At 39.5% G+C, this 25,594-nt stretch overlaps 2 protein-coding genes and 1 long non-coding RNA gene across 3 annotated transcripts in view; 2 read left to right on the top strand and 1 right to left on the bottom strand.

The window, feature by feature from the left end:
- Positions 1–586: 586 nt before the first annotated feature.
- LOC144531262 (Golgi phosphoprotein 3-like) lies at positions 587–4,909 on the bottom strand. Its single transcript, XM_078271304.1, has 5 exons — positions 4,495–4,909; positions 3,861–3,992; positions 3,453–3,567; positions 2,941–3,101; positions 587–1,975 (listed from the first exon to the last, which is right to left on the bottom strand). Exons 1-5 carry the CDS (start codon positions 4,699–4,701, stop codon positions 1,712–1,714), a joined length of 879 nt encoding a protein of 292 aa, XP_078127430.1. The 5' UTR covers positions 4,702–4,909; the 3' UTR covers positions 587–1,711.
- On the top strand, positions 3,988–16,691 carry LOC144531263 (uncharacterized). Its single transcript, XR_013503205.1, has 3 exons — positions 3,988–4,130; positions 14,612–14,713; positions 16,638–16,691. It is a non-coding gene; the product is annotated as an uncharacterized LOC144531263 (long non-coding RNA).
- Positions 16,692–24,856: 8,165 nt separating this feature from the next.
- The window catches only part of itga1 (integrin, alpha 1), a 49,330-nt gene continuing 48,592 nt past the window's right edge, over positions 24,857–25,594 (top strand). Inside the window, exon 1 of the mRNA XM_078270957.1 lies at positions 24,857–25,178. Coding sequence (XP_078127083.1) covers positions 25,133–25,178 — 46 coding nt within the window. The 5' untranslated portion in view covers positions 24,857–25,132. The remainder of the gene's footprint in view (positions 25,179–25,594) is intronic.

Genomic DNA, 25,594 nt, shown 5'->3' with positions numbered 1-25,594 from the left:
CTATCAGATAGAAATAACACCTAATTATGACATACAAACTGAGAGACACAATGTATAAGATTGAAACTTTAAAAAAAGTTGGCTCCCCGAAATTACATAACACATTGTCTCATTACTTCTGTTGCTTTGTAGTGAATCCTCAGATCATGCGGTTATCAGATTTTATAGGGGCGATCTCTTTAGTGTAAAGTAGTTCTAAGAAAAACTGTTTACAGTCAAGATTGTAGAGTAGTGGGAAACTCCAGAAAGAGATGTTGCTTCTGAATATTTACTGCTGATGACTATCTTAAAAGGAAATTACATTTACCCTTATTGTATTAAGATAGGGGCAAATATCTCTGGGACATATTTCAAAACCTAAATAAAACCAAAACTACCTCCATGACTAGATACCACTAGTGTTAAGTGAGAATAAACTAAACTAAACTAAACTAGCCCCTTTGGCTAACATTTCCCACCCTATTTGTATAAGCAAATGGGGATGATCTATAAGAAATCTTGTGTAGGCTGTCAGCGATCCAAATCACAACAGATTTGATCGCCGTTTGTTTTTATATCTCAATTCACACTTAAAAATATGAGCAGATTACATGTCCAGAGGAATGATTTTAAAGTATTCGTAAAGATCAATAGTCATAGACAAAATAAGTGAGATCTTTTCTCTCTTTTTTTTAACCCTTGATGCTAAGGTTCATAATCTTCAATCTCATCAAGTATGTTACTCAACCCAAGAAAGATCCCGAAAAGTACGATCCTACCTACATGGCTATCGACTGTGCAAAATAGTTGATAAATGGCAGGCTACTACAAGCATCGATTAGCAACATAAATAGAAATGGAAGACTAGTCTCATTCTATGAACACAGAATGGACCCATTGCAACTAAAAAGAGAGGTTTAACTCAAGGTTTAATTCTTCATTTAGGTCAGAAGCTATGAGGGCCAAATTACCCGGCTCACTCGTAATTATGCAGTGTCAAGTGTTTGTGTCCTCCATTGTTCCTCAAAATGTAATGACGAAGAAAGCAGGACATTTTATGAAATTTAATGAGAAGACAAAGTGACTCAGTAAAACTTTCAGGTAGTCTATTCTAACAGTAACCCTAACTCCCACCACAAGAGGGAATGAATAGGGGGAAGCAGTAGACCTGCATGAGTGCAAAGAGCATCAGTAGCAGTGTGACTTGCTATCCTTTATCCTTGCATAAGCACGTGGGAGAGTATGTAGACGAGACCAGGATTTGATTCTGGCCCATTCTTGTGGTAATGTAGAGATGATGTTTCCATAGTGAAGAAGGTAAACTTGGCCCCAGTCAAAATCTTCATATTCACCATGACTACTGCTGCTACCTGCTCTGTTCTGATGTCATCTAACATTAACAGAAACCCATCTGTTCGTAGTGTTGACAAGTATATCCAGCCTCGCAGCAGCAGATAATATACCTCATTGTGTGAAAGCAGCCAGCTTTTTTTCATCAAGAGACCGTTCCAACCAACCAAATGTTACTTGGTGAAGCCCACCACCAATTAGACTACAATGGGTTAATATGGACTGCCTCCAAACATGTCATCCGGAATAGATGAACAAAGAGGATCCCCAACCAAAAAAGATTGTCTCATTAAAGTGAAGTCTGTCTCAATAAGTGAAGTCCTTCAACCAATTAAATAACACAGGCCATAGCCAGATCTTCCAGTCCATCGTACAGGTGTTTTCATTTAGTAAATGCAGCCACAACAGCCCACATAAGTTCGTTGACGTTGGGCTTTGTGCTCTCTTTCTCCGGCTCTAGCTCCAGCAGAGTGTGGACTCTCTTCATGCCCAGGTCGTACTGGTCGTCTTGGAGTGGGGCGAAGGCATTCTCAAGAACGTCGGATGAGTGGGCCAGAAGGATCAGGGCCAGCACTCGCTTGTCCATGCGGTGGGGATCGTTGACCCACTTCTCCAAAACGGACTCCTGGACCTTCTTAACGAGGCGCTGTAGGCAATTGTATTAACATATGTGTTTTATGCCATTATATGCATCACATGCATTACATACTGTACATTCAACTAGGTGAAAGAACTAGAATAACAAAAGCTTTCCATTTCTACACTTGAGTTTTTGAACAAACGTTATATAAGGCATTGATTAATGCTACCTGATGGCGATATTTTTATATATATATATATATATATATATATATATATATATATATATATATATATATATATATATATATATATATATATAGTCAAAATCATCCAAAAAATGTCTCCTGTATTTATTTTGCTATATAATTTCTAATGCAATGTCGAAAAACCGGCTGTCAAACTGCGATATGGCAATATTAACGTCATTTGGACGACGCTTTACATTCTGATCCTTGCACATTATGTTCATTTTGCACTAAAATTCAAAATAAAGTCAGAAAATATTCATTCGTCATGTATTTAATTCACACAGGAGTATACAAAAATAGGCTTTACCATGTGGTTATTTCATATTGACTATTTATTTATTGAATTGCTCGAAAACATCCTATATAGTGATATAGTTATCGAGATATATATATATATATAAATAAAATGTTTCGCCATATTGTCAAGCCCTACTACCCGTCTTTATGCCCTAAGCTCCCTAAGCAGGTATGTATTCTGTAGCTTATAAAACATGCACTTTAATTTCAGTTGGACTTCAGCAGTACCCAATGTAGCGGTTGCTGTGTAAGTGCAGGTCAAACTTGCAGGTAGTTAAGCTGAGACTGTGGCTATTACCCCCACTCTCATAAAAGCTGAATGCTTGCAGACTGAGCATACAAAAACAGTGTGTATCATAAAGTCTTTACCTCTCAGTCAAGAGTCTCCAACGACACTGATTTCAGCCATTTTAATTCCATAACTTATAAAGCTTTATTAACCTGACTACACAACAAAGAGTCCCTGAACATCCACACACCTTACCTGTTTTATGGTGCTGTTTGTGAGCGGATGTGTGGTCATGTCAAAAAGCAAGAAGTTCTGTTTCTCTGTGGTGAGGACACCTTTCTCTACCAGGTTTTTTGCCAGACGTTCTCTAACATTTCTCAGCTGGTAGTGCAGCTTCAGGGGATTCCAGGTTTCTCCTAATGGACAGCATGAGATCCATTTAGGACTTTAAACACACTGATACAGTCAATGTCATTTTTTTTTTTTAAATATCTAAAGTGGCTCACGTTGGCTAATTTTAAAACTGTAAATGCTGCTGCTTCCAGCTTATTATTAAATTTGTTTTAATGTTGTTCATGACAATCCCTATAAATTATGACATTATCATCAAATACTTCTTTGTCAAATCATGCACGATTTGAATCAAGTTATACTGACAACTCAGACATAACACAAGAGCAAAAATTTCCCCCAACATGTCCAGCAGGTGAAATAATGAGTAGATTATTGGAAGGTTTGGTTAGCAATCTTGATATGTTTTATCTCACCACTCAGCAGCTCTATCCAGCTCTGGACAGTCTCTGGAGGCTGGGTTTCTTTAATGTGCTTCAAGGCCTCGTCCAGTAGCACATCTCCTGTTGGGGCATCTGACTTGCAGATCACCTTTGCAAACAAAAGGAGACATGTGAACTAGGAGGACATTAAGGATGATGTTAATCAGTCTCAGTTACACCTACACACTCACATCCTGTGTGAACAGGAACCACTACACACTCTCTGATACAGTGTGTGCTTTTCTACAGAAGAAATTAATCCCTCTGCTCACAGAAACAACACTGAAGGGTATCAAGTGTCTTGTACCATATACCAATAAGAACCTCTTGAAAGGGTAAACAGAACACAGGGTCGTGCTTCACTTTCCTTTGAACACCTGTTACATCACCATTAGTTCTCACCTTCCTCGAGAGCAGGCTTTTCCTCCTCACACCGCAGGCCTCCAGCTGTAACCTCCCTCTGAGGGCCAGCTCGACCAGCATACACCCGCGAAGACCGGAGGAGATGCAGTCGTTCCAGAAAGACGTGTAGCCCTGGGCGGAGGAGAAAAAAAAACAGCCAAGCATAGCGCTTGTTAACTTAGCTGACGTGTTGGTTGGAGTATCTACGAGTACTTCCAGGTTGAAAAGGAGTCACGTCGCAGCTGGCAAGTCGTCAAGAAAACTGTCCAGGTAACGCGAACTACGTAGAAAGTAAAGTGAACGTCGGATAACTGCTTTTATTCAGCAAATCTTCTCACGAGCAACACCATAATGCAGCAATAAAATAAGATAACGTTAGATATGTGCACGGCGCATTTGGTTAAACACAAACTACTTGACATACATTTGCTAACCAGTTTAACATGAAACAGCCTTTAAACCCCCGGACACTTGCAACTACCAATCTGGGAGACATTAACTAGCTTGAATTAACGCTGTTAACTTTGTTGACGTTTGCAAACACGATTGGCGACGCAACGTAAACATTGTGTTAGCGAATGTTGGGTGAACTAACGTTAGCTAGCCTTGGTTACGGATTAAAGACAGCGCTCACCTCTCGATCCTTGAGGCCCAAGAGCAACACCTCCTCCATCAGTGTGAGCCTGGTTTCCTTCGAGTCCCCCTTGTCGTCGTCCTCCTCCTCCTCGCGGCGCGCCTCGTCCTCCTCTCCGCCGGACTCCCTGTCGACGGCGGCGCTGCGAATGGCCTCGGTCCTCCGCTGGACGAGGCCCGAGGTTCTCTGCGTGACAGTCGAGGCCATAGCTGGTGCTGCAAAACGATCAAATCCGAAGAAAAGCGCCTACCTCGACCAGCCAGAAAGCCACGCAGCATGTAACCTGAATGTTAAAGGTGAGAACGGTGAAACGGTCGACCGATCGAATAAACACTGCCGTTGACGTTAAGCTCAGCTCGGGATTCCTGCTTCGGCTCTACCCACTTCCTGATGCAACATGGTGGCAGTGACGTCGACTGTGGTCTAAACTGGACAGTGAACGCATCTCGCCTGTTGCCTTCAAGTGCCATTGGAAATACTCTAAATCGGACAGTTAACACATGAAATTAACCGCACTGTATATCACAATAACTAAACAAACGTGTCTTGTCACAAATCTTAGGAAATGTTATGAATACCTAATTGCATACAGTTAATAATATAAATATTTATTTGTTATTGTGTTTAAAAAATGGGAACAGTGGTTGTTTGCAAAAAAGTTAAAATTATAGTACCCTCCCCAATCACAAAATGTCCTACCAATTTATAGTTGTTTTAAAAAAGCACAGTTCATACACGAGTTTAAAAACATAAACTGTGAGCTGAGAAGAATGGCATTTACTTAAATATAATTAAGCAGCCTTAAGGTTTGAGCGTAGGACTTTTATTTAAATGTACTTATGTTTCTGATTTGCTGCAATAAAGTAACTACAACTTGTTAATTTACCTCTTACAAATTAATGGTACCCTCCCTCATCTAGCAAGACTCTTGATCCATAGACCAGGCATCTTCTTAGTGTAAATGTGTGCAGCTGCATGTGTGTTGAACAAGTCATTCTTAAAAGGACGGGGGCATTGCATAAAAGACAGCAAAACTACTCTGGTTAAAAGTTTTTAAAAACTGGTAAGACTTACAATTTGTTTTATTTTTGAAATTTGATCTAAAACACAAATTTACACTGACAATGTAGCCTACATGATTTAGCTGATAAAACAATATTGATAGCAGCCCCCTTGGTGTAAACAGTAACACAATAGCCAATTTTTGAAAATTGTATATAGAATATATTACCATGTATCAACTTTATATTCAGAAAAATATAAAAGAAACACAGCATTAACAGTTTATATCATTCAGACAAACAAGCCACAATGCAATATATATTGTCAGCACAAGGTGGCAGGCTGTGTGTAGGAAATAGATGACTGCTCTGCTGGTATTCTTCCTCCCCTTTCTTAACTACTCTGTTCCAGGAAATTGATGCTGCTGAATGCTCTTTCAAACAAGGACGTGCAGTAACATCCTGTCCATGTAATCTGTTTTTTGTTTAGATGGGATTAGGGAGGGCACATTGCAACCATTGAGAATAAATGAGATTGTATATTTTTCTGAAGACAAACTTTGAAACTCAATAGACGGATATACCTATAACTCATTAATGTTCATATATTACATCACACCAGTGTTGTTTCCTTACTTCCAATGTTAGTTTAGCATCTCTGGCTGGGAGGCTGCATACTGTTGGCTAGAGCTGGCTGTTATTATAGGACCACTTTATCATTGGCAGAGGTCCAGTGTTGACGATGACGTAGCAAATGAACTCACAAACGTCCTCCACTTAACCTCACTCCCCTTCCATCTCCTCCACTCCAGTTCTTTCCTCATGTGATCTAAGTTACTTTGTGGTAGCAGGCAGGACTGGTCCTGACAGCAGGGAGGAAAGGAAAAGTGGCAAGTGACAGTGGGTCTTTTAGAGGTATTTTTGCTTTGTTAAAGCAGGAAAAGCACAGGTGTAATTTAGAATATTAATGAGCTAGCATGCACAAAACCTGGAAGCCATGGATCTTGAACAACTAAATGAAGTGTAGCCGTTATTGATGTTATGAGTTACACCTGTGTTCTTTCTGCTATGATGTCAAAATGTCTGTGGTTAGAAAAGGAAGACGTCTCAGCTACCGCATGCTTGGTGGCAGATGTATTAGTGATATCATTTTAATAACATACAATTTTTGTATTGTGTACTTGACGATTAGCTCCAAATCTCAACAGTTTTTTTTATTTAAAGGTGCAATATGTAATATTTACTGTATTAAATCCAAAAAACTATCTTTTCGGACAACAATGCTAAAGCCAGTATTTTCTCCTTTGAAATTTCCGTTTGGTGACGGAATGTCTGTTTGTGTTTTGGCGTGTATGTTGGTATCAACTGCCTATTTTGACAGCCAGGCCGGGTTGCCAAATATACCTGTAAAAACGTAAACCCAGCGAGCCACAGCTGTATTACAACCATTGAAGCAGCACACAAACGAACGGGATCAACAGAGATAGATTCTACCCGACCTAAAAAAAACCTTGGCATGTTTCTAACAGTTGCATGACCAGAGACGTTACAAACGCAGAGTTGACAATTTTTTTCCTAAACAGGTAAGCATTAAAGGTGCAGTAGGTAAGACTTATAAAACTAACTTTCTGTCATATTTGCTGAAACTGAACCTATGTTCGAGTAGAACTACATGAAGCAGGTAATTCTCTGGCACCACCTACAGCCTGTTGTACGATTTGCAAAAATCCACTGCTCCCAGTTCAGATGCACCAATCAGGGCCGGGGGGGGGGTGTCTAACTGCGTGTCAATCACTGCTCATGCACACACATTCATTCTCCCTTGTGGGGGGAGGGGCTTAGAAGACAGTTTTGGGCTTTAGCGGAAAGGGGGGAGGAACTGAAAAGTTGTTGATGTTCAAATTTTTTGGCTAAGTCCTGGATCTTTGCAATCCTACCTATGGTAACTTTAAGCTTAAGTCTAATTTATCAAGGCTAATAGGGACAGGAATTTTATGTCATTTCACATTTGTGTACTCACATTGAATTATATAGAGTACTCAAGTTGGTTACTCGCAAAAACAATTAAGACACAGCCAGAGAAGTGATCCGGACTGGTCCTGGCTAATGCCGCCATGCTAACACGCAATAACTGCTAACATTACTGGAGGACCAGGCAAGCGGGCCACAGCTGTTTACAACGGGTAGCCTGTTCAGCGGCTGTAGCCGACAAACGGTAATTTTAAGCCAAGAAAGGGTGGCTGTAAATCGGGTAGAGAGGACTGTGAGTTTGCACTGTCTTTAGCGGTTGTTGCTGTAATTTTAAGCCAAGAAAGTGTGTCTGTCAGTCGGGTACAGAGGATGGCAAGGTAGTGGTGTTTTATAGCAGTTGAGGCCATAATTTTAAGCCGAGAAAGTGCATCTGTCAGTTGGGTAGAGAGGACAGCTAGGCTGTGATGTTTTTAGTGCTTGATACCATGATTTTAAGCCCATAAAGTGTGTCTGTCAGTCGGGTAGAGAGGGCAGCGAGGTTATGATGTTTTAGTGGTTGTTGCAGTAATTTAAAGCGACGATAGGGTGGATGTCAGTCGGGTACAGAGCTCTGCGTGAGCACAGGCTTTTATGTCAGCATAGCCATCATCTAACGTTAGCTACTCCACTGTGCTGTGGAGTAATGTCTGGCTATGTGAGACTAGTGTCTGGCAACATTGTTGGATGCTGCGTTCTCAACCATGCAACCGCCGTGAACTTGGAGTCTGGGGAGGAGGGGCCGAGGGAGACAACTCTCTCCAGTATTTTCATCAACAGATGTAAATGGAGTCCAGTAACCGCTAGTGGCCCTGCTAACTTGTTGTGCAAATGGGTAACATGTAGTTTTCATACTTGGAACAGCAGTGATCAGTGCAATATTGTCTTGCCATGGCTTTAAACATTACAAAAGTCACTATATTGTAGGGGCTTCTTTCCTCCAGAAACCTTACAATCCTGAGGCACAAGAACAGCAATATGTCGTATGATCCCTAATGCCCAGAGTAACTAGTCTCAATTTAATATATTATTTAATTAACTGAAAATCTAATTATTTTTTTACCCAAATATGTATATTGCCACTACAAAACTGCAATATTGCAAAAAAATCATCTTCCAGCTAGGAATTACAACTGTATAGCACATAGCCAAGGTAATGTGTGTGTCACAACAATGTGTCTCAATGTTGCATATGGCTCTGCTTTTGTTGCTGTTTTTGAGTGCTGCTGCAAGCATTGAGCCTGCATTCAATGTGACAGTGAGGAGGAGTCCCACACTCACCTTGTGAGATGTAGCTGTCCTTGTATGGCCAGTTGTATCAGGTATTGGGGGCTCAATCCCCACCAGCTGTGAAACATTTACAGACAATACGATGTGCACTGGGGACTTTCATTGTCAGGATGTTTCTGAATGATTTTTACAGCACTTCCAAGCTGGGATTTAACCTGGAAAACCAAGAAAACCTAGTATGATCATTATCATCAATGTTTTTGAATGGTAATGAGTAAAACAAACAGTCTGTGAGACACACTGCTGCTCTGGGGCCTGCATGTCTCATGAAGTTCAGTTAGTCTGGTCAATTAGTATTATGACCTCATTCCCTTGAAGGAGCAGTACAGCTGATCACATGCAGCAACAGCAGCAACAAATCAAGAACAAGATTATTTAATCAAAAAGATAAGATTAAACTATTAATCCCTGTAGGGAAATAAGATAATTGCAAAAACAAACAGCGATTCAGTGGAGTTACAGATGAAACATTCGACTATAAATACATGTGGAATAATTGAGAAGCTTAGGTGGAATTTGGAAAAAAATAATATTTTGTATATTATTATGGGGGGAAAAAACGTGCGGAAACTGTAACCGTGTTTTGTTGCTGATGCAAAGAGCACTGATGGAGTATTGCAGACAGTCAAAATAAAAAGGCTTGAATGAATTGATGCTTAATTGATGATGGACGGTGTAATGCTGAGCTCATTTTCAGTGTTCAGAGACGTTTTTTGCCTTATTATTCAAAGGTGGTCTATAAAAAGATTTTCTCTTTGCCAAGGCTGCTCATGTTCTTCTGGGCTTAATAAAACTAAAAACCACAACCAATCAGTGAATAATAAATTGGCTGAATTTCAACCAATACATAACACTACTCTAAATATATTTCTATACTATATTTTCCAGCCTTCCATTTATTAGAGGCCTGTAAGCCTGAATAAAAACTGCTCCTGGTAGGTTTGATCTGTAGCATAGTTTAAAAGGTGGCAGCCAGAGTATCAACTTGAGCCTTTTCGTGACACCTAAAAGCCTCCACAAAGAGGGTAGTTAACCCACTAATCCTGCTTTGGGAGGCCCTTGGAGATTTCTGTTCAAACTAAGCTAAGTCTTTGTTTTTGTTGTGTTATTCTATATGTAAGCTACAGAACATACATGTCTGTCTGTAATACCTTATTCAGCTTTTTTCTTGGGCTGAGAGCTTGCAAATGCATGTTGATGCTTTTGCTTTGTTAGCCTTCTAGCTAACATAGATGAACTTGCTATTATGCTTAAGCTAACCTCACTAGTATAAACATAAGTTTTTTTTTTTATTTGTTTAAATTTGATATTATTGTTCACAGTGTTAGCCTGTGTTATAGTTTCACTCAGCTTGTGGATACCTTAAATAAGTTAATTCAATTCAATTTTATTTATGGTGTAAAAGGACACTTTAGAGTCTAGACCGCACTCTATAATTTACAGAAACCTAACAATTCCCCCAAGAGCATGCATTTGGTGCAACTGTCTGAAAGGCCCTGAACACCCACACAGGTGTTTTTAGTTACTCTGGCTGATTAGACCTCTTCCCAGGACTGTGTGGGAACTGATTGATTGACATCTTTCTGAGCCTCCCGTTAGCTTTGTTGCACCTGAAAGGGCATGACAAATGACACCTTTATCATTGTTATTGGTAGATAAAACTTGTGACGTAATAAATTCCCTTCAAAGCTCCAGCCCACCTTCAACCTGAGTAGAGGTCTAATCAGACCGAATAACTGAAATCACCTGTATATGTGTTCAGAAGCTTTAAGAATTCTTTTTAGATATTTTAAATGAAAGCAGATCAGAGGTATGTATACTGCATTTAAAAAAGCTTCTGATAATAAATGACTGTAAAGTTGTTTTAGTGCTTAGGTAATAGTAGCTTCCGGTAAAAGAAATGACTGTATAGTTAGTTTAATGCTCAACAAAGGGTTTTCATACCATAACAAGCTTGTTGGAGGTCAATTCCAATTATTCTTACATTGAAATATGATTAAAAGAGCTTCTGGTAAGAAATGACTAACGTTGTTTTAGTGCTCATAACAACAGTTCCACATCACAAGAAGCTCTTAGGAGGCCAAAACGTATGTTTCCTACATAGAGACAAAGTAATGGTAACTTCCGCTAAAGAATGACCGTGTAGTTAGTTTCAGAGTGCTAATTATACTAAAACATACAACACGTCTTGAATCTTGAGTGAGAAAATGCTATGGCAATAGCAATAGCAGAGCAAGTATTCAAACACTTTAGTAGCAATAGCTGTAGAAATACTTAATTAATAATTAAATAATTAAAAGTCCTGCATTCAATGTTACTTAAGTAAAATTAGTAACAATAATAAAATGTACTGAAAGTAACAAAAGTAAAATGTACGCAATGCAAACTAATGGCCCCTGTGATTTTAATACTGAGGCATCGATGTAAAGCCATATAAATAGAATGTGAAATAAATGTAGTGGAGTAAAAACTAAATTTCTCTCTGAATTAGTAGAAGTATAAAGTGGCATACAAAGAAATTACTCAAGTAAAGTACAAGTACATCAAATGTTTACTTAAGTACGGTACTTATATTCAACCACTGGTGAGCAAAGACATTTATTTCTCTACCCTGAATGTGGTGCGCTACGAACTCACTGCTTGCATCATACAAACTGGTTAAATAATCTCTACTTTGTTTATCCTTGATAAACTCTGCCAAGAAAGTCATTAAACATTACAAACAGGCTACAAGTAACAGACAATGTCTCCTTCTCTGACATTAAGGAGCCCATAAGTGTGCCCCTAAAAATTCCTTGGAGAGATAATTCTCCAGATGGTTTGGAAATATGCTCTGTATAAACAACCATCTCGACTAGCATTATAGCCAAGACAGTTGTCTGACACTCTGACCATCTAGGTAGAATATTTGCGCACAGTCCAAGATGTGCAAGCATGACAGCATTAGGCCTGGAATAAATCTTGTCATGCTTAAGTCTGTGTACAGATGTAAAACTGGATAGAAAGATTTAATATTGCAATATCAGACTAAAACATTCATACATTTTGGTAGATTCCAATTAAATGTTTATAAAAAGCTCTAAATATAAGCACAAGTTACACATCTATCTGTTTAAAAACCACCATCTTTTTAAAATGTAAATATCAGACTAGACATAAATCTTTCTTGACATATCAGCTCATCATCTAGTACCCCACTGACACTTTTAATAAACCTTTTGGTCCCTGCGAAGCCTACCAGAAGTCTACGGTTTCAAATGGTCCCAAAAACATCTGTATTTTTCACTTTGTACATTTTTCTCACTGATCCTGCAGTTCTGGTCCTGACAAGAGGCCTAAATCACTCCCCAGAGCCTTAAACGAGGCCACACTCAGGCCCATATTGGAGCCATTTCCTGTCTCTGGAGTGGGCAAATGGTTGACCCCTAGTGCCCCTTCTATATAAATGCACATGAACACACCCACATACACACATGCACGCAATCTTTTAAGACAACACCCCCACAGAGAGAACTAGGGGAGTCACTTACCATTGCACTGCAGTAAGTGAATTACAGAATCTCTCAATCTGATGCTACACTGCATCTCACTGGAGAATAATGGCTGAGAAAATACAATTATATTTAATAGCTTGTGATATTCAAAAGCCCCATTGAATACAAGAAGGCTGAGAAAAAGCAGAATCACAATTTTGGGATCGTATGTAGAGGGCTCGAAACGGAAGATCCTATCAGTTTTCTCACAGCTTGTTACAATAATAAGAAACAAGATAGGAAAATAGGCCAAACTGTACGGAATAATTGGCAAATATAAGGTCACATCTGCCAATATCTCTGTTTTGAACTGGTGTGAAGCAGAAGCTCGGTGCAATTCATAGACGTGATTACAATAGCAGCATGTCCAAGGACAGGCTGGCATCGAGGCCAGACAAAAACAAGGCTACGTATATGCCATACATACAGCCAACAGTAAAAACAAAAGGACAAAGAAGAGAGTGAAAGACTAAGGATAATGAGGTGAAAGAAAGAAAGCACAAACATAATTTCTTTTTCAACATCTGCTCCAATTTGGCACAATTACGGGAAGTGCTTTGCCTTTGCCCCATTCACAGTGACAGGAATAATAAACATAACGATGCAATACATCTGAAGCATATAATGCAATTGACCAAAGATTAATTTTACCTCACAGCAGAGGCTTGAATACATGCATTGAAAGCCTTGTATCTAGGACACAGATCAGTCAACGGACTGAGGAAGTCTTTATCATGTGTGTTTTGCTGAAAGAAGTCGTTGTCTCAGGATCAGCCAGATACTAGTCTGGCATTGCCAGACCTTCAGGTCTTGCTAGTCCACACAGCATTCCGGGTTGGGAGAAAACTGTGCACTCGTGTAATGGCATTTCTATAAACCAATCACAATCGTCTTTGCGGTGCTAAGTGCCTAGCAGAGCCACCGTGCTGCTGCAAAATAGCCTTGGGAAGGACCTTGTTTTGGTGGAACATGTGGAACAAAGTTGTTTTAGTCGTGCAACAGATTGGACAGATCTAGTCTAGCTAACTGATCTGGGGAGCAGTTAACCATAGTCCTCATAAATCCACCAGAGTTTAAAAGTACAACACAAAGCGGAAAGTAATGGCACATCCGAAAACGTACATCCAAAAAAAATGACATCTGGCTGAATTTCCGGCAGAACGAGAGCAATCCCAGAAGTGGAACATCGTGGATATAGTCTGAAAACACGACACTTGACAGATGAATTTTAACTTAATTTGTTTAATTTTAGCGTGATTAAAATTGCAGGTTAGTTGGCTACAGTTTGTTTATTAAAGCAGATATATTCAATATTTAATAATATATTTAATACAAAAACAATGTAGTAAATGAAAATGTGACAAAAATCTGCAGTTCCCCTCGGCTTTATGGAGCTTTATAGTGAGTTTCAGCTCATTGTTTAGCTGTCCAGCCGCAACTTTACTGTTTTAGTTGACTCTCATCGCTCTCATAGCATCTTTTTCGGATGCTAAAATTACCTGCAGCAGAAAGACAAAGTTAGGGACTAACTGGTGAACATACTGAAGCATGTAGCAGCTAAAGAGCCAAGGACAGCTTTTTCCCCTCCGCCACTAGCCTTATCAACAAGGCCCGGAAACCACCCTGAGACTCTCCACACCCCACCTCTGGCTCTACATGCCACTGTACTTAATCTGCTCTTTTTATCTTAATTCTTACTCTCTTATTTTTAATACATTCTGTGCGTGTGTGTGTGTGTATATGTATGTGTATGTGTGTGTGTGTGTGTATGTATATATATATATATATATATATTGTTTGTTCTGTTTAACCTCTTTGTTTAACTTATTTTAGAGAATGTGTGACCTACAACACCAAAACAAATTCCTTGTATGTGTAAAAAACGTACTTGGCAATAAAGCTTTTCTGATTCTGATTCTGATTGAATAAGAAGTTCACCATATATAGTTAAAAGATGCTGTAGCCACAGCTTGTTTCCGCAGCTCCTAAGTTTGCATTTGCCAAGATAACTGGTCATAGCCTACTAGAGCAAGTAAGGCTGTAGCAGCAAAAACAGTGATGCATTTTATTGCTTATGAATTTCATTTAAGAGTAAGAATGACTTATTTCTTCTTTCAAAAGTTGCATAGTCTTGCTTTAAAATAAAAGAAGACTCTTTCTGTTTCTTTTCTTTTTTCTGTTTGTAGGGCCAGATCAGTATTAATGACTCCTTATTTTGTATTGTACAAACTAATAGCCATTTATATTTTTGAAACCAAATAATAAAAATGTTCTTTTTCTATTTAGCCTCCAGATTTGTGTGATCCTGCGTTTCCTCTGTTCTCCCTGGTAGATTTCTGCAGGAAGTCTTTAACAATGGGACCCCTCCAGAGGGTCTGAAACCCAGCTGTAAGAAACTGTACACACACACACACACACACACACACACACACACGCATGACATTGTTTATATTTGAACGTATACACACAATACGGTATGCACAGAGAAAGTCAACACGCAGCCATTCATTAACGTGAACATTAGTAGAACCTTCCATTGTTGATAAAACCCCTGACTTGACAGAAGACCGATATTGTTCAGTGAGGAAACCTCTGATTAGCTTAAAGAGACAGCTGAAGAACCAGTAGCAGTGCTGAACCCATAGTGAACATTTGGTTTATTTGCTCAGCAGAAGTGATGGAGTAGTCAGGACACCACTGACCCCTGCTCAGTTTAAGGCAAATCATCCAGTGAGGAAAATCATCTAAATACATTTACTTAAGTACATTGAGACACTTGTACTTAATTTGAGTACTTCCAGTTGTTGCTTCTTTATGCTTCCACTTTATTTCAAAGGGAAATATTGCACTTTTTACTCCACATCACTTATTTGACAGCTATAGTTACTTTTCTATTAAGATTTTACATATCAAATGTATTATCACCTTATAAAATGACATATTGTTACAGAAGAACCTACCCAATAGTATATAATGTAGTTCCTCCTCTCCAGCTTGACCCACTAACAATACATTACTACTTCCACATTAATGCATCAGTAAGAATCCTTCAATACCATTATACATAATAACAATATAGCATTTAATGGATACGTTGCATGCATGTCTGCATTAAATGCTTCTACTTTTGATACTTTGATGTCAGTTTCCTGATAACACCTCTCTGTAAGAGCTGGAATACAGAGCTTGTACATGTACTTTTACACAGTTGTATTTCTACTTTTAATAAAGTAAAAGATCTGAATTTATGTACTTTATTTAATTAGGAAGTCACATTGTGATCGAGATTCCGTTTACAAGTAAAACCTGGGTACAGAGAAGAAAAGATAATAATAATAATAATAATAAAACAAATAATGGTAATGGTAATGACATAGACATATAATAATATGGTGAATACTTCTTTCACCATTAAAAGCAATGTCAATTTGCCTTAAGTGTTGAAAACAGCCTGGTTCACTGCAAATGTAGTCAGTACAAGCTATTAATCCTGACCAGATGACTTCTTGTGCTGTTCAGTTGTGGTCAGAGGCCAACCGATGTTCACCCCCCAAAAACAGGATTTGTGGTTGAAAAAGTCAAGTCAAAGCGAACATGATGAGGAGGCATGGAGACCTTATGATCTTAATCATCATCTGGTTACTCAAGGGGGAGATAGACCACAGAAGGGTCAAACACACATGAGCACACACATACATGATATTCACACTGAGTACCACGGCATATACCTGAGGAGATTCGACTCCCCCCCTGAGGGCCTTAACTGGAGCATTTGTGCCCTTCTCGGCCCCTGAATTCATATTCACCACAGGAAACCTGTCAAAGTGACCAAGACTAAATCCGTCAAAAATGTACTTCCTTACAGTTATGACAAGGGTATTCATAAACAAAAGATAAACTGGCAGCAAAGGTAAAGCCCCTTGGCCTCTAGTTTAATCACCGTACACTGTCCCTTTTGGCCAATGCCCTGCAGGATGTCTTACTCAAACAGTAACAGAATCTCCTGTTCGCTGTTCTTTACTGCTGCATATACTGTAGTGTTCCTGATGTGGGTGTGTTGTGAATATTTAGCTGACAGCGTTCATCTTTACCACCTGTGACAGCCAAGAGCGTATACAATTCAAACAGTCACTATAATATAACACTGAAACCATATGAGGAAAAATACCATAAACATGCTGTTAGGTAACAGACAGTATGTTACTATATAATATTGTGAGTAAAAGTGCATTTTACATTTTATACTCACTGTATAATTATGCAGCTTACAAAACAGATAAATATAATGAATTTCGATTTCCCTTTTTTTCAGATGATTTCGGAGCCAGTGTCTCCGATTGGTTTATTACCCAGGAGCTGTGATCAGGTAAGTATTATTTGTTTGGTCCGGGAGCTGCTGGGTCTGAATGGTGAACTGAAACTTGTCTGTTTTAAAACGATACCTACATGCCCATATGTGCATTTCAAAAGTTATTGGTTGCTGTAATCGTTCCTCCTGTCCATATTGTCCCTTCAAGGCATGACTAAAAGAGAACAGGGACAAACTTCACGGTCTGGCTATATTTTAAAGTTCAGCTAGAGCTAGTATAAAGCTTCAGTAGTCTGGGTTAGTCAATTCAAGTTGATATCTTCCAAAGTTATGTTGTTTTTAGTGCGAAATTCCCTTTTTGTGTTTTGTGTGTTCGTTCTGTGACTTTAAAAAAATACCCATTTTCTCCAACTAACTCAGACTGCTATTAGTTTTAGATGAATTGTAAAATATATATTTTTACACAGGACATCAAGAAGCTTAGACTTCATCCCCTATTGAAATGATTCAGCTGGATTTATTCACTGCCAGAATAAAGAGGTGGAACAACTACAGCAACAAATAATTTCAATGGGCATGTAGTGTGAGTACTGCTTTAAGACAGACTTGGAAAAAAACCTATCCTTTAAACTCTGGTCAACGTTCGTAATATCAGAGGTTTATGCGGTTGGTATGAACCATCTACACCTTTTCAATCTGTTACTGCCAGCTCTTGTCCATATCACCATGCTGCATAAAATGTGCCTCTTAAAATGTTGTAGTATGTATTTCTGAATTTCAACCAACTCTTAAAATCAGTACATAAGTTGGCATTGACAAGGGAATGCGCAGGTGTTACGAATAACAATAATTATGGCTCTGTTCTTCTCAAGTGACGGTGCAACTGTGAGCCAGCATGCACAGTACCAGGACCCTGAAAGTTAGGCAGCTAAATAAAATTCAGCCGTCATTAATTGTATTATTTACACCTGTGCTTTTCCTACTGTGACATGTCACAATGTCCTCCATGAAAAAGATTTAGCTTCTGCTGTGGTTAGTGCAAATACCCTCTGAATATTTGTTAAACACAGTAAGTGACTTGCACGTGATGCTTCCCCATTAAACTGAATTCTTTGTTTGGTCTCTGAAACATAGATTGGGCTTTGTCTCCATTCTGTAAATTGTGGCGAGTTCAGAAAGGTGGTGGGTGGACCACAGTGGACTACTGTTTAGCCACTGTCTTCGACCATGCAGAACTTTTTCTTGTGCTAAATAGTGAACATAACTGTAAGAATCGACCTTGCATGACCACCCACACTTACGACTCCTCCCGTGTCTACCATGCTGTCATGTCAGATGTCACGCCGAGAAATTACTGCTGAGCAGAATATGATATCCTCCAATCATAATGGCTGTGTGACATTCCAAGAATGTGATGCCACATGCTGGAAACAACTGTGCATATGTGTGTGCACATGTGTACATGCCCCATTCAAATATGTGTGCGCATGTCTGTTCACAGGGACAAAAGAGAAAAGTCATTATAGCAGTTCATTCATTATTGCAGATTCTCACAGTATCAATAGGTTATAGGCTGTAACTTTTAAAAAAGAAAATTAGTGGAACTGCCTGCAGATAGTGACTGCAGTACATTTTTTGGCACTCATCATTCTTTAAACAATCCATTCCGCTGAGACAAGCCCCACCAAACTTCCTGTTACTGACACCAGGATTTGGGGACAAACTTTGACTGAAATCACATTCCTGTCATTGTTAGGCAGTCATACTAATACATAGCAAAACCCAGAAACATGATGGCTTCCAACTTTTGACTTTAGTTCCACAACAATTCTGCTTAGTTGTCAGAGGATAGAGGAAAAAACAAGAGTCTACAGTTATGCTAGCGGCTCTGTGTGGCTCTACTTAGGCACAATTTATCTTTGAACTAAATGCTAACGTCAGCATGCTAACATGCTCACGTGCTAGAGCAAAAGCAAGGGGGAGGGGGTCACCAAAGTAATAAGACTTAATTCTATGGGCACAATGAATGTCTGCACCAATTTCATGTCAATCCATCCAATAGATTTTGAGTCTTTTCTCTAAGAACAAATGTCAACGTCATGGTGATGTTCGAGAATAAATAAGGGGATCAGTAGGATACATTGCCTTGGTTTTCATTAATGGTAATCAATTAAACTGTTGTTGAGATATTTCGGTTTGGACCAAAGTGGTAAATCAACCAACCAACATTGTCACCTGTCATCCCTCAAGCCATGCTGCTATAGCATGATTAAAAATGTTTTAAATAAACAGCCGTACATCTCCAGTCCTCTGCTCGAGTACATATGCATTTATTACATGTCATGGATGCATATAAAAAAAGTTAGGGAATAAGGATTCACCACTGTTGTTATGGAGGGCAGAGGTGCCCAGCATGTCTGTGGGAGACAGAGAGCCAGTGGCCAGGCTGTAACCCACACTCTGCTTCAGTGTTGACAGAGTCAAATGTCGAGATCCTGTGCTGGCCCTCTGTAGAGTGAAACGCTCCAGGTCCTGTCAGCAACACAGAGAAGGGAGAAAGAGCCCCAGAAAGGAGACGACTGAGGGGACCTCTAATTGCTGTCCACATGTGTCAGATTGATGTTTTTGCCTGCCCAGGGGGGATGGAAATGTGACTTTGAAGATAGTGTGCTAATTTCTACTCACATGCTCCCATGGAGGCATCAATCATCAAATTCTGAATTGGGAATTAAGAAGAAAGGGATCGACCAGCTTAAACTTTTTTGCAATACATGCCCTCTTCTAATTACCCTGACATCATTGAGCAGTCTAATGGAAAAAAAGAGTAAAAAAAAGAATCTAAACACATTTCTATCAATTCCAAATCTACGAAAAGGCCAAATCGTTGTGGCTGTGGAAGGATAGTGTACCATGAGCCCTAATGGTCTGAGACAATGCTATGTCTAATACCCAGGGAATAAAGCACAGATGCACATATGACAATGGTTTCCATCTGTTTATTATGAGGCATGTCCTGTTTGTTGACAGCTGTCTAAACATTTGTTATTGTCACATCATTAGTCTACAGTAAAAGAACAAATAAAAGAAAGGATCATGAACCCAGTGAACAAGAAAGAGTTAGAACCATAGGGGGCTCGGCATATTTCTATCCGCTCTGCTTGGTCTGGTTAATATTAAAGTTCAAAACATAGTCAAATGCTGTTCTCATCAAAGAGGAATCAGTGAGGATGGATCTGCTTTCTTTCACACTGAGCTGACAGTCCTCTTTTCCATAAAGTTCCTCCCCAGTAGTATTGCAAAGTCACGCTCGCAAGCAACCACCTGTACTGCTAACGCCAACGGGGCTCCACAGTCATGCAGCACAACCATGACAAAGTAGTCTTATCTTACACATTCATTGCCTTCACTGTTAGTTGTAGATTAAAAACAGAAGCAAAGGCCAGACTTTGTCATACTCTAAAACAGTATAGAGCCAGCATCTCCTTATAAAGCAATGAGCTACTCTTTGTCCTTTCATGAGTACACTTGTCGACTGTTGATATAAAAGAAATGTCATCTGAGTAGCTTTACATTTCTATGGCTATCGTGATTGTCCACACATTTAATTGTTTTAGTAATACCAGCTACTCAGTAGATCAAAAATCAGGTCCTATTAGTAAAAAACATGTCCAGGAAGATGAACTGTCACCAAACAACATTAGTTTGGCTCTTATAGGTGTAAGAAGGTTCTTTTAAGAGGGAATTCCACCGATTTTCCTCACAAAAGTCAGTTTACTTGTCACATGAAGCCTGTGAAAACAGTTGTACATGTTCTGTGGCTCTGAAGGAGCTTTGTCAAGTATGTGAAAACAACGCCTGAGGTGGTTATCAGGGTTATCTCAGCTTGAGCTTGAAAAGTACACATTCATAACAGAAAACCTGTGTAACAAACTGGCCTTATCTTGTGAAGTATAACAAATATGAGTTTTAGCAGGCAGGAAGGGTCTAACAAAACGATTGAAAATGTAGAATTTTAGGAAATATGGGATTAATAGATTTTCTGGCCATTTGGGGGCAGCTGGAAAAGCTGTAAACACAGCACAGACATCACCATGCTATGTGCAGCTTTAATCTGTGTCTTGTGAGTCTCCTGAGTTCATGGAAGTATCGTTGAAGTGCCCTTTTAAGGGTTCATTTGTGCCAATAAATATAATCTCAAATGTCCAGGTATCGAATGAGAATTTAATGCAATTACAGAGAATACCATCTATGGTATGTTTACTTTGAGCTGTCATCTACATTTACACACAAGCACCATCCTATTGTGTACATTACAGATTCCTTAGATGCTCACTGTAAATAGCTGTCATTGGAGGGGGGTGGGGTTGTTATTGGGCCTACCGTTGAGGGTCTACCGCTTGGCTTTCGCATGACCCAATGATTGACTCAGTCTGAAAATAAATATTGTCTGTCCGACTGTATGAACCAAGCTAATTTCCTTCACTTAAAGGGATTTACTGGGCCTGGGATACACAGTTTGTCTTCATTACCATAGTGCCTTACACCACAAAAAGCAGCTCTTAAGCTATAATGATTGGATAATATTAATGTTTTGTTCAATCTGTTCAAAGAAAGTATTTGAAAAATTAAATGAAGATGCCTTTGATTTATTAGAGACCCTGAGAGCCTTGTATCTTGCACGCTCCTAATGCTCTCTTCCTGTCTGTATGTATACAGATAGTTAAAGGGATAGAGAGAAGAAAAACACATTAGAATAGACTTCCATGGCTAATAGAGGAATATAGTATGTCAAGATGAAAGGCAGGGGATAGAGGAAGGGGAGGAAACTGTTAAGAGGTCAAAAATGAAAACATGGAGTACACACTCTATACATTGTTACAAGAAGAAGAAAAAAGCATGTGAGTGGGCCAGGGTGAGTAAGAGGATGAGGAAGGGGAGAGATGGGTGGGGAAGGGTATGTTGTAGTGAGGAACTGCATGGAAACTAATCAGTGTCTTCCTGCGTCTCAGTCCGATATCTGCAGGGCTGAAGACAGGAAGGACTCCTGTAAACTGTCTCATTCACAGGGAGTTCCTGAGATCCTGTCTGATACAGATGCGTGTCTTTATGTACATTTAAAGTGTGCATAGTTATATAATGAGGAAGGCTACAACAGGATATACTGTATGTATAATAAATAACTCATTCTACATCCTAGTTGACAAAATCATCTTCGTCTTTGTAGTTCTTTGTGTATATGACATTCATAATATTTACACACAGAAATGGAGAAGGATAACGGTGCTACCGCTACTCAGTGGTTGAAGCAGTGACACATGTATGCAGGTTGCAGGTGTGTGTGTGCGTGCGTGTGTGTGTTTGGGGGTGTGGTGCAGTGACTTAGGCATACAATCTAGTAATGCTTGTCTGATGTTGCATTTAACCAATATGAAAGAACATTGCAAAGTAAAGAGCAACAAAATATAAAATAAGGCTGATAAGTAAACTGAAAAGAGGAGAACAAAGAGCAAACAATAGTACGAGACATTAGGAGTGAGTGTGCTCAAGGCAATCTCTGTAATTGTAGTTTATGGTGGTTGCTAAGTGATCACTAGGGTGTTACAGCAGATGTTTACACCAGTGGATGTTAGGTGATAAGATTGTGGCTGAAAAAGTAAAATCTTCATACTGATTTTTGCTTTAACAATGATTTTTTTTTATTCACATTTTATGAAACTGTCCTCCCAAGAAGAGCGACAGAAACTGTTGTTGCAGCAACATACGATGACGTTTAAATGACAAACCTTTCTGTAGGAGGAAATAAAATATAAAGCGACAAAGGCTGTGTGAGGAGGTCGAGGAGGATGGATGGGTGAACAAAACACGCACTTTAACACGGGAGACTGCTTTCCGTCCGTTTCTTGTTTACAACTGACAGTCAAGTTCTTCTGAAATGGTGGGCTATTGATATCCAGTTGCTAAGTTGTCAGTAAGCATTTGCGATGTCAATACTGGTGGTCGTTAGGGTGTCATGGTGTGGTATACTTGTAATTACTACTAGGAGTTTGATACCACAATTTTTCTCCCCAGTAAACCTGTCATCAGAGGATGTGTATGTTCTACTTGTGAACAATTTTATATAATAACACCAAACTAGTGAAATATCGCTAAGCTTCAGACAATTTTACAGCTCTATTACAGGATGATGGAAAGGACTGTGAAAATACCTAGCCTTGAGTAAGTAAGATACTGTAACTTTATAGTATAACATTGCACTTGTAGTTGGATGTAATCAGGGAGATCTGATCCCCTCTGAACGAATTTCATCCACCACCCTTCCTATAATAATCCTGTGATAATCTTACTGGGATTTTGGGGAGACCTCTCTCCAGCTGTGAGTCCTGGAATTGGCACCACTTTTCGGACTATTTGTAAGCCTGCACTTTTTGTAACGATAGACATCATCAGGGGCTGAATTAATGGGCCTGAATGGCACCTTCATTCCAGTACAAGAACTGAGCTACTGGCTAAAGACAAGCAGCTGAACAAATCACTCACATTTTGCTTTGGTTCCACATAAAGATGCCAATGATTGAATTAACAACAACATTTCAGAATGTATGAGTGTGTTGTAACTGTGGTTAATTGTCCCCATGTTAACAGTAGCTCTGAAAACTACTGTATGTTGTTCTGACTTCTTACAACAACAGCTGCAAGATCCAGAACAATCACAGGCATTAGAAAAAGTCAGATCAGATAATGCTGTTATATAGTATATTTAAAACATTAAATATTGAGACATGAACTGATTATTTTACCTTGATGGAAACATTTTTTTTTTTTACATTTGGACTTTTATTGTAAAAGTCTTGTAGAAGTATAACACATAGAATGTGTCTTGTTGTGCGTGACTGTACATCAACTGACGGATGAAAAACATCTTTCAGGTGCTACTAACACAGATGGTAAGGCTTCAGACTTCTTTGTAATACAGTGGCCCTAACTTTCAACACAAAACCACAGCTGGTTAATGAGAGTGGACCCCTGGGAAATTGTATGGTGGGTGGAGTGTCAAAGGGGCATACCAGCATTTTTATTAATGCTATCGGAGAGCAAAATCAGCAATGTTGAAAATCTTCTCTACGGTTCTTTTAGTTTGTTCAGTGGCATTCACAGGTTTTCACTTGAGTTACTGTTATTAGCTTTACATTGTTATGATTACATATGATTAGAGGGGGAAAAAACTAAACTTTTCATCCACATGAAAATCATTTTCACACAATGAATCCCTTATAAAGTGGCCTAATTTGTGAAGAACCTTTAACATTTGATACATGTATGTAATAATGTGACATGAAAATCTGTTATAAGGGACCGTTTGGTATTTATGGAATGGACCACCGGAGGAAAATAGGGAAGGATCGTGTCTTTTTATTCTTTGCTGAGGGGAGGGTCATCCAACATTTTTCAGTCCAGAGGGGGTCACCCAACTTTTGTATTCATGAAACAGCAAAATTTCAAAGTGGCTTGTTTGGTGCATATTTTTCCATGTAGCTCCATGGAGCTCTCTCAGTCTCTGCCCTCCTTCGCTACCAGATGGGTCTGACCCATGAGTTTGCTGTGGGGCAGAGCATAGACATATGGGGTAGGGGGAGCTGCCCCCCGGTGGCTGAAACGGATAATTGCATTGTTTAAAAAATGAGTGGAATAATTCTGGCATGATCAGATATTTTATAAATATCTTAAATAACACAAAACAACTAAATGGTGGTAGGTAATACATCAGATTTCATATACTGCTTTAGTAAAAAAAAAAAAAAATGGAATCTGTATATATTTGCCCAACACAAACCAGTACAGAACGTATTGATAAATTGTTGGGGGAGGGTCATGCCTTTTTTCCAAGTCGTTTTGGAGGATCATAGACATTTTTTTACTGGGTCATGTCTTTTTTGGCTAAAGGTCCCAAAACTCCTCCGGTGGTCCCTTAAATAAATAACGAACAGTCCCTAAGAGATCTAAGTTTACAATCATTAAGAACAGTTCAAGCTGTCACAGACTGAATTCTGTATGTATTCTGGTTTAATATAGTTTATTCTCAGACAGCTTGCGTTCCGGTCTCCACTCACTTGACTGGTAAGATTTTCCCATGGACTGGCAGACCAAGCCCCGCAGACCTAGCTTGTAAGGTCCAGTGCATGAGTGAACTCCTTACGTCGCTCCCATCCGCCTTCCTCCTCCTCCTCCTCTTCTTCATTCTCCTCCCTGTTTCTGTCTGTCCCGCTCTGACACGCAATGGAACAGGGCTCATCCCGAGTGGTGGAGTCAATTTGAAACGGGACTTCAGACAGTTAAACTGTGGATGCTGCAGCACAGGAAATGCCTCGTGGACTCTTGTTAGTCATCTAGCGATTTCACTTCTCTGGGGATCTCCTGTTTCTCTGAACACAGAGCGTGAAAGGGCAGAAAGTTCGTGGGATAGGCTAGGTGAAGCTACAGGACATCTATAGTGCGCCGGGATGCTCGGGATAAGTCATTTCACTTTGACAACAGCGGCAGTTGTTGGTGAGTAGCTTACTTAAAAGAAATTGTGCATTTGTGCTGAGATGAAACAATGAGTGACGGGCGCCTTTTCTACCGCGCCGAGGTCTCCAGCGCGTCTTTTGCGCACACGCTGCAGCAGCTTAGATCTTCCAGTCTGCATAATTGACGACGAAGCGACTAAAAGCATCCATTAGGTGTGTCACTCACATTGCCTGCGCGCCCATTAATAAAAGGTGGTGGCTCCACCACAGTGTCCTCGTAAACTGCCCCTAAATACTTTCCGTCCGGATTGCCCAGATGCTATTTATTCTGACTGAGGGAAACCGCAGAGCACTTAATTGTTTCTACGCGCAGCAGAAGCATGGCATTACCTCATATAATCGAGAAATTACAGGCAGTCAAATTACTGTATATGGCGCTCTACTGTAACTGAATGT

This window comes from Sander vitreus, chromosome 16 (genome assembly GCF_031162955.1).
Source record: "Sander vitreus isolate 19-12246 chromosome 16, sanVit1, whole genome shotgun sequence".
In the NCBI taxonomy this organism is placed as follows: Eukaryota; Metazoa; Chordata; class Actinopteri; order Perciformes; family Percidae; genus Sander; species Sander vitreus.
The sequence above is the reverse complement of the archived record's forward strand: the minus strand, read 5'-3'. Positions and strand labels throughout refer to the sequence as shown.

Coding starts and splice junctions, on each gene's coding strand:
- LOC144531262 (XM_078271304.1), bottom strand. CDS start 4,701: ATGGCCTCGACTGTCACGCAGAGAACCTCGGGCCTCGTCCAGCGGAGG. Junction 3,993..4,494: donor TGGGCCTCAAGGATCGAGAG/GTGAGCGCTGTC, acceptor TCCTCCGCCCAG/GGCTACACGTCTTTCTGGAA. Junction 1,976..2,940: donor CAAACAGCACCATAAAACAG/GTAAGGTGTGTG, acceptor AATTGCCTACAG/CGCCTCGTTAAGAAGGTCCA.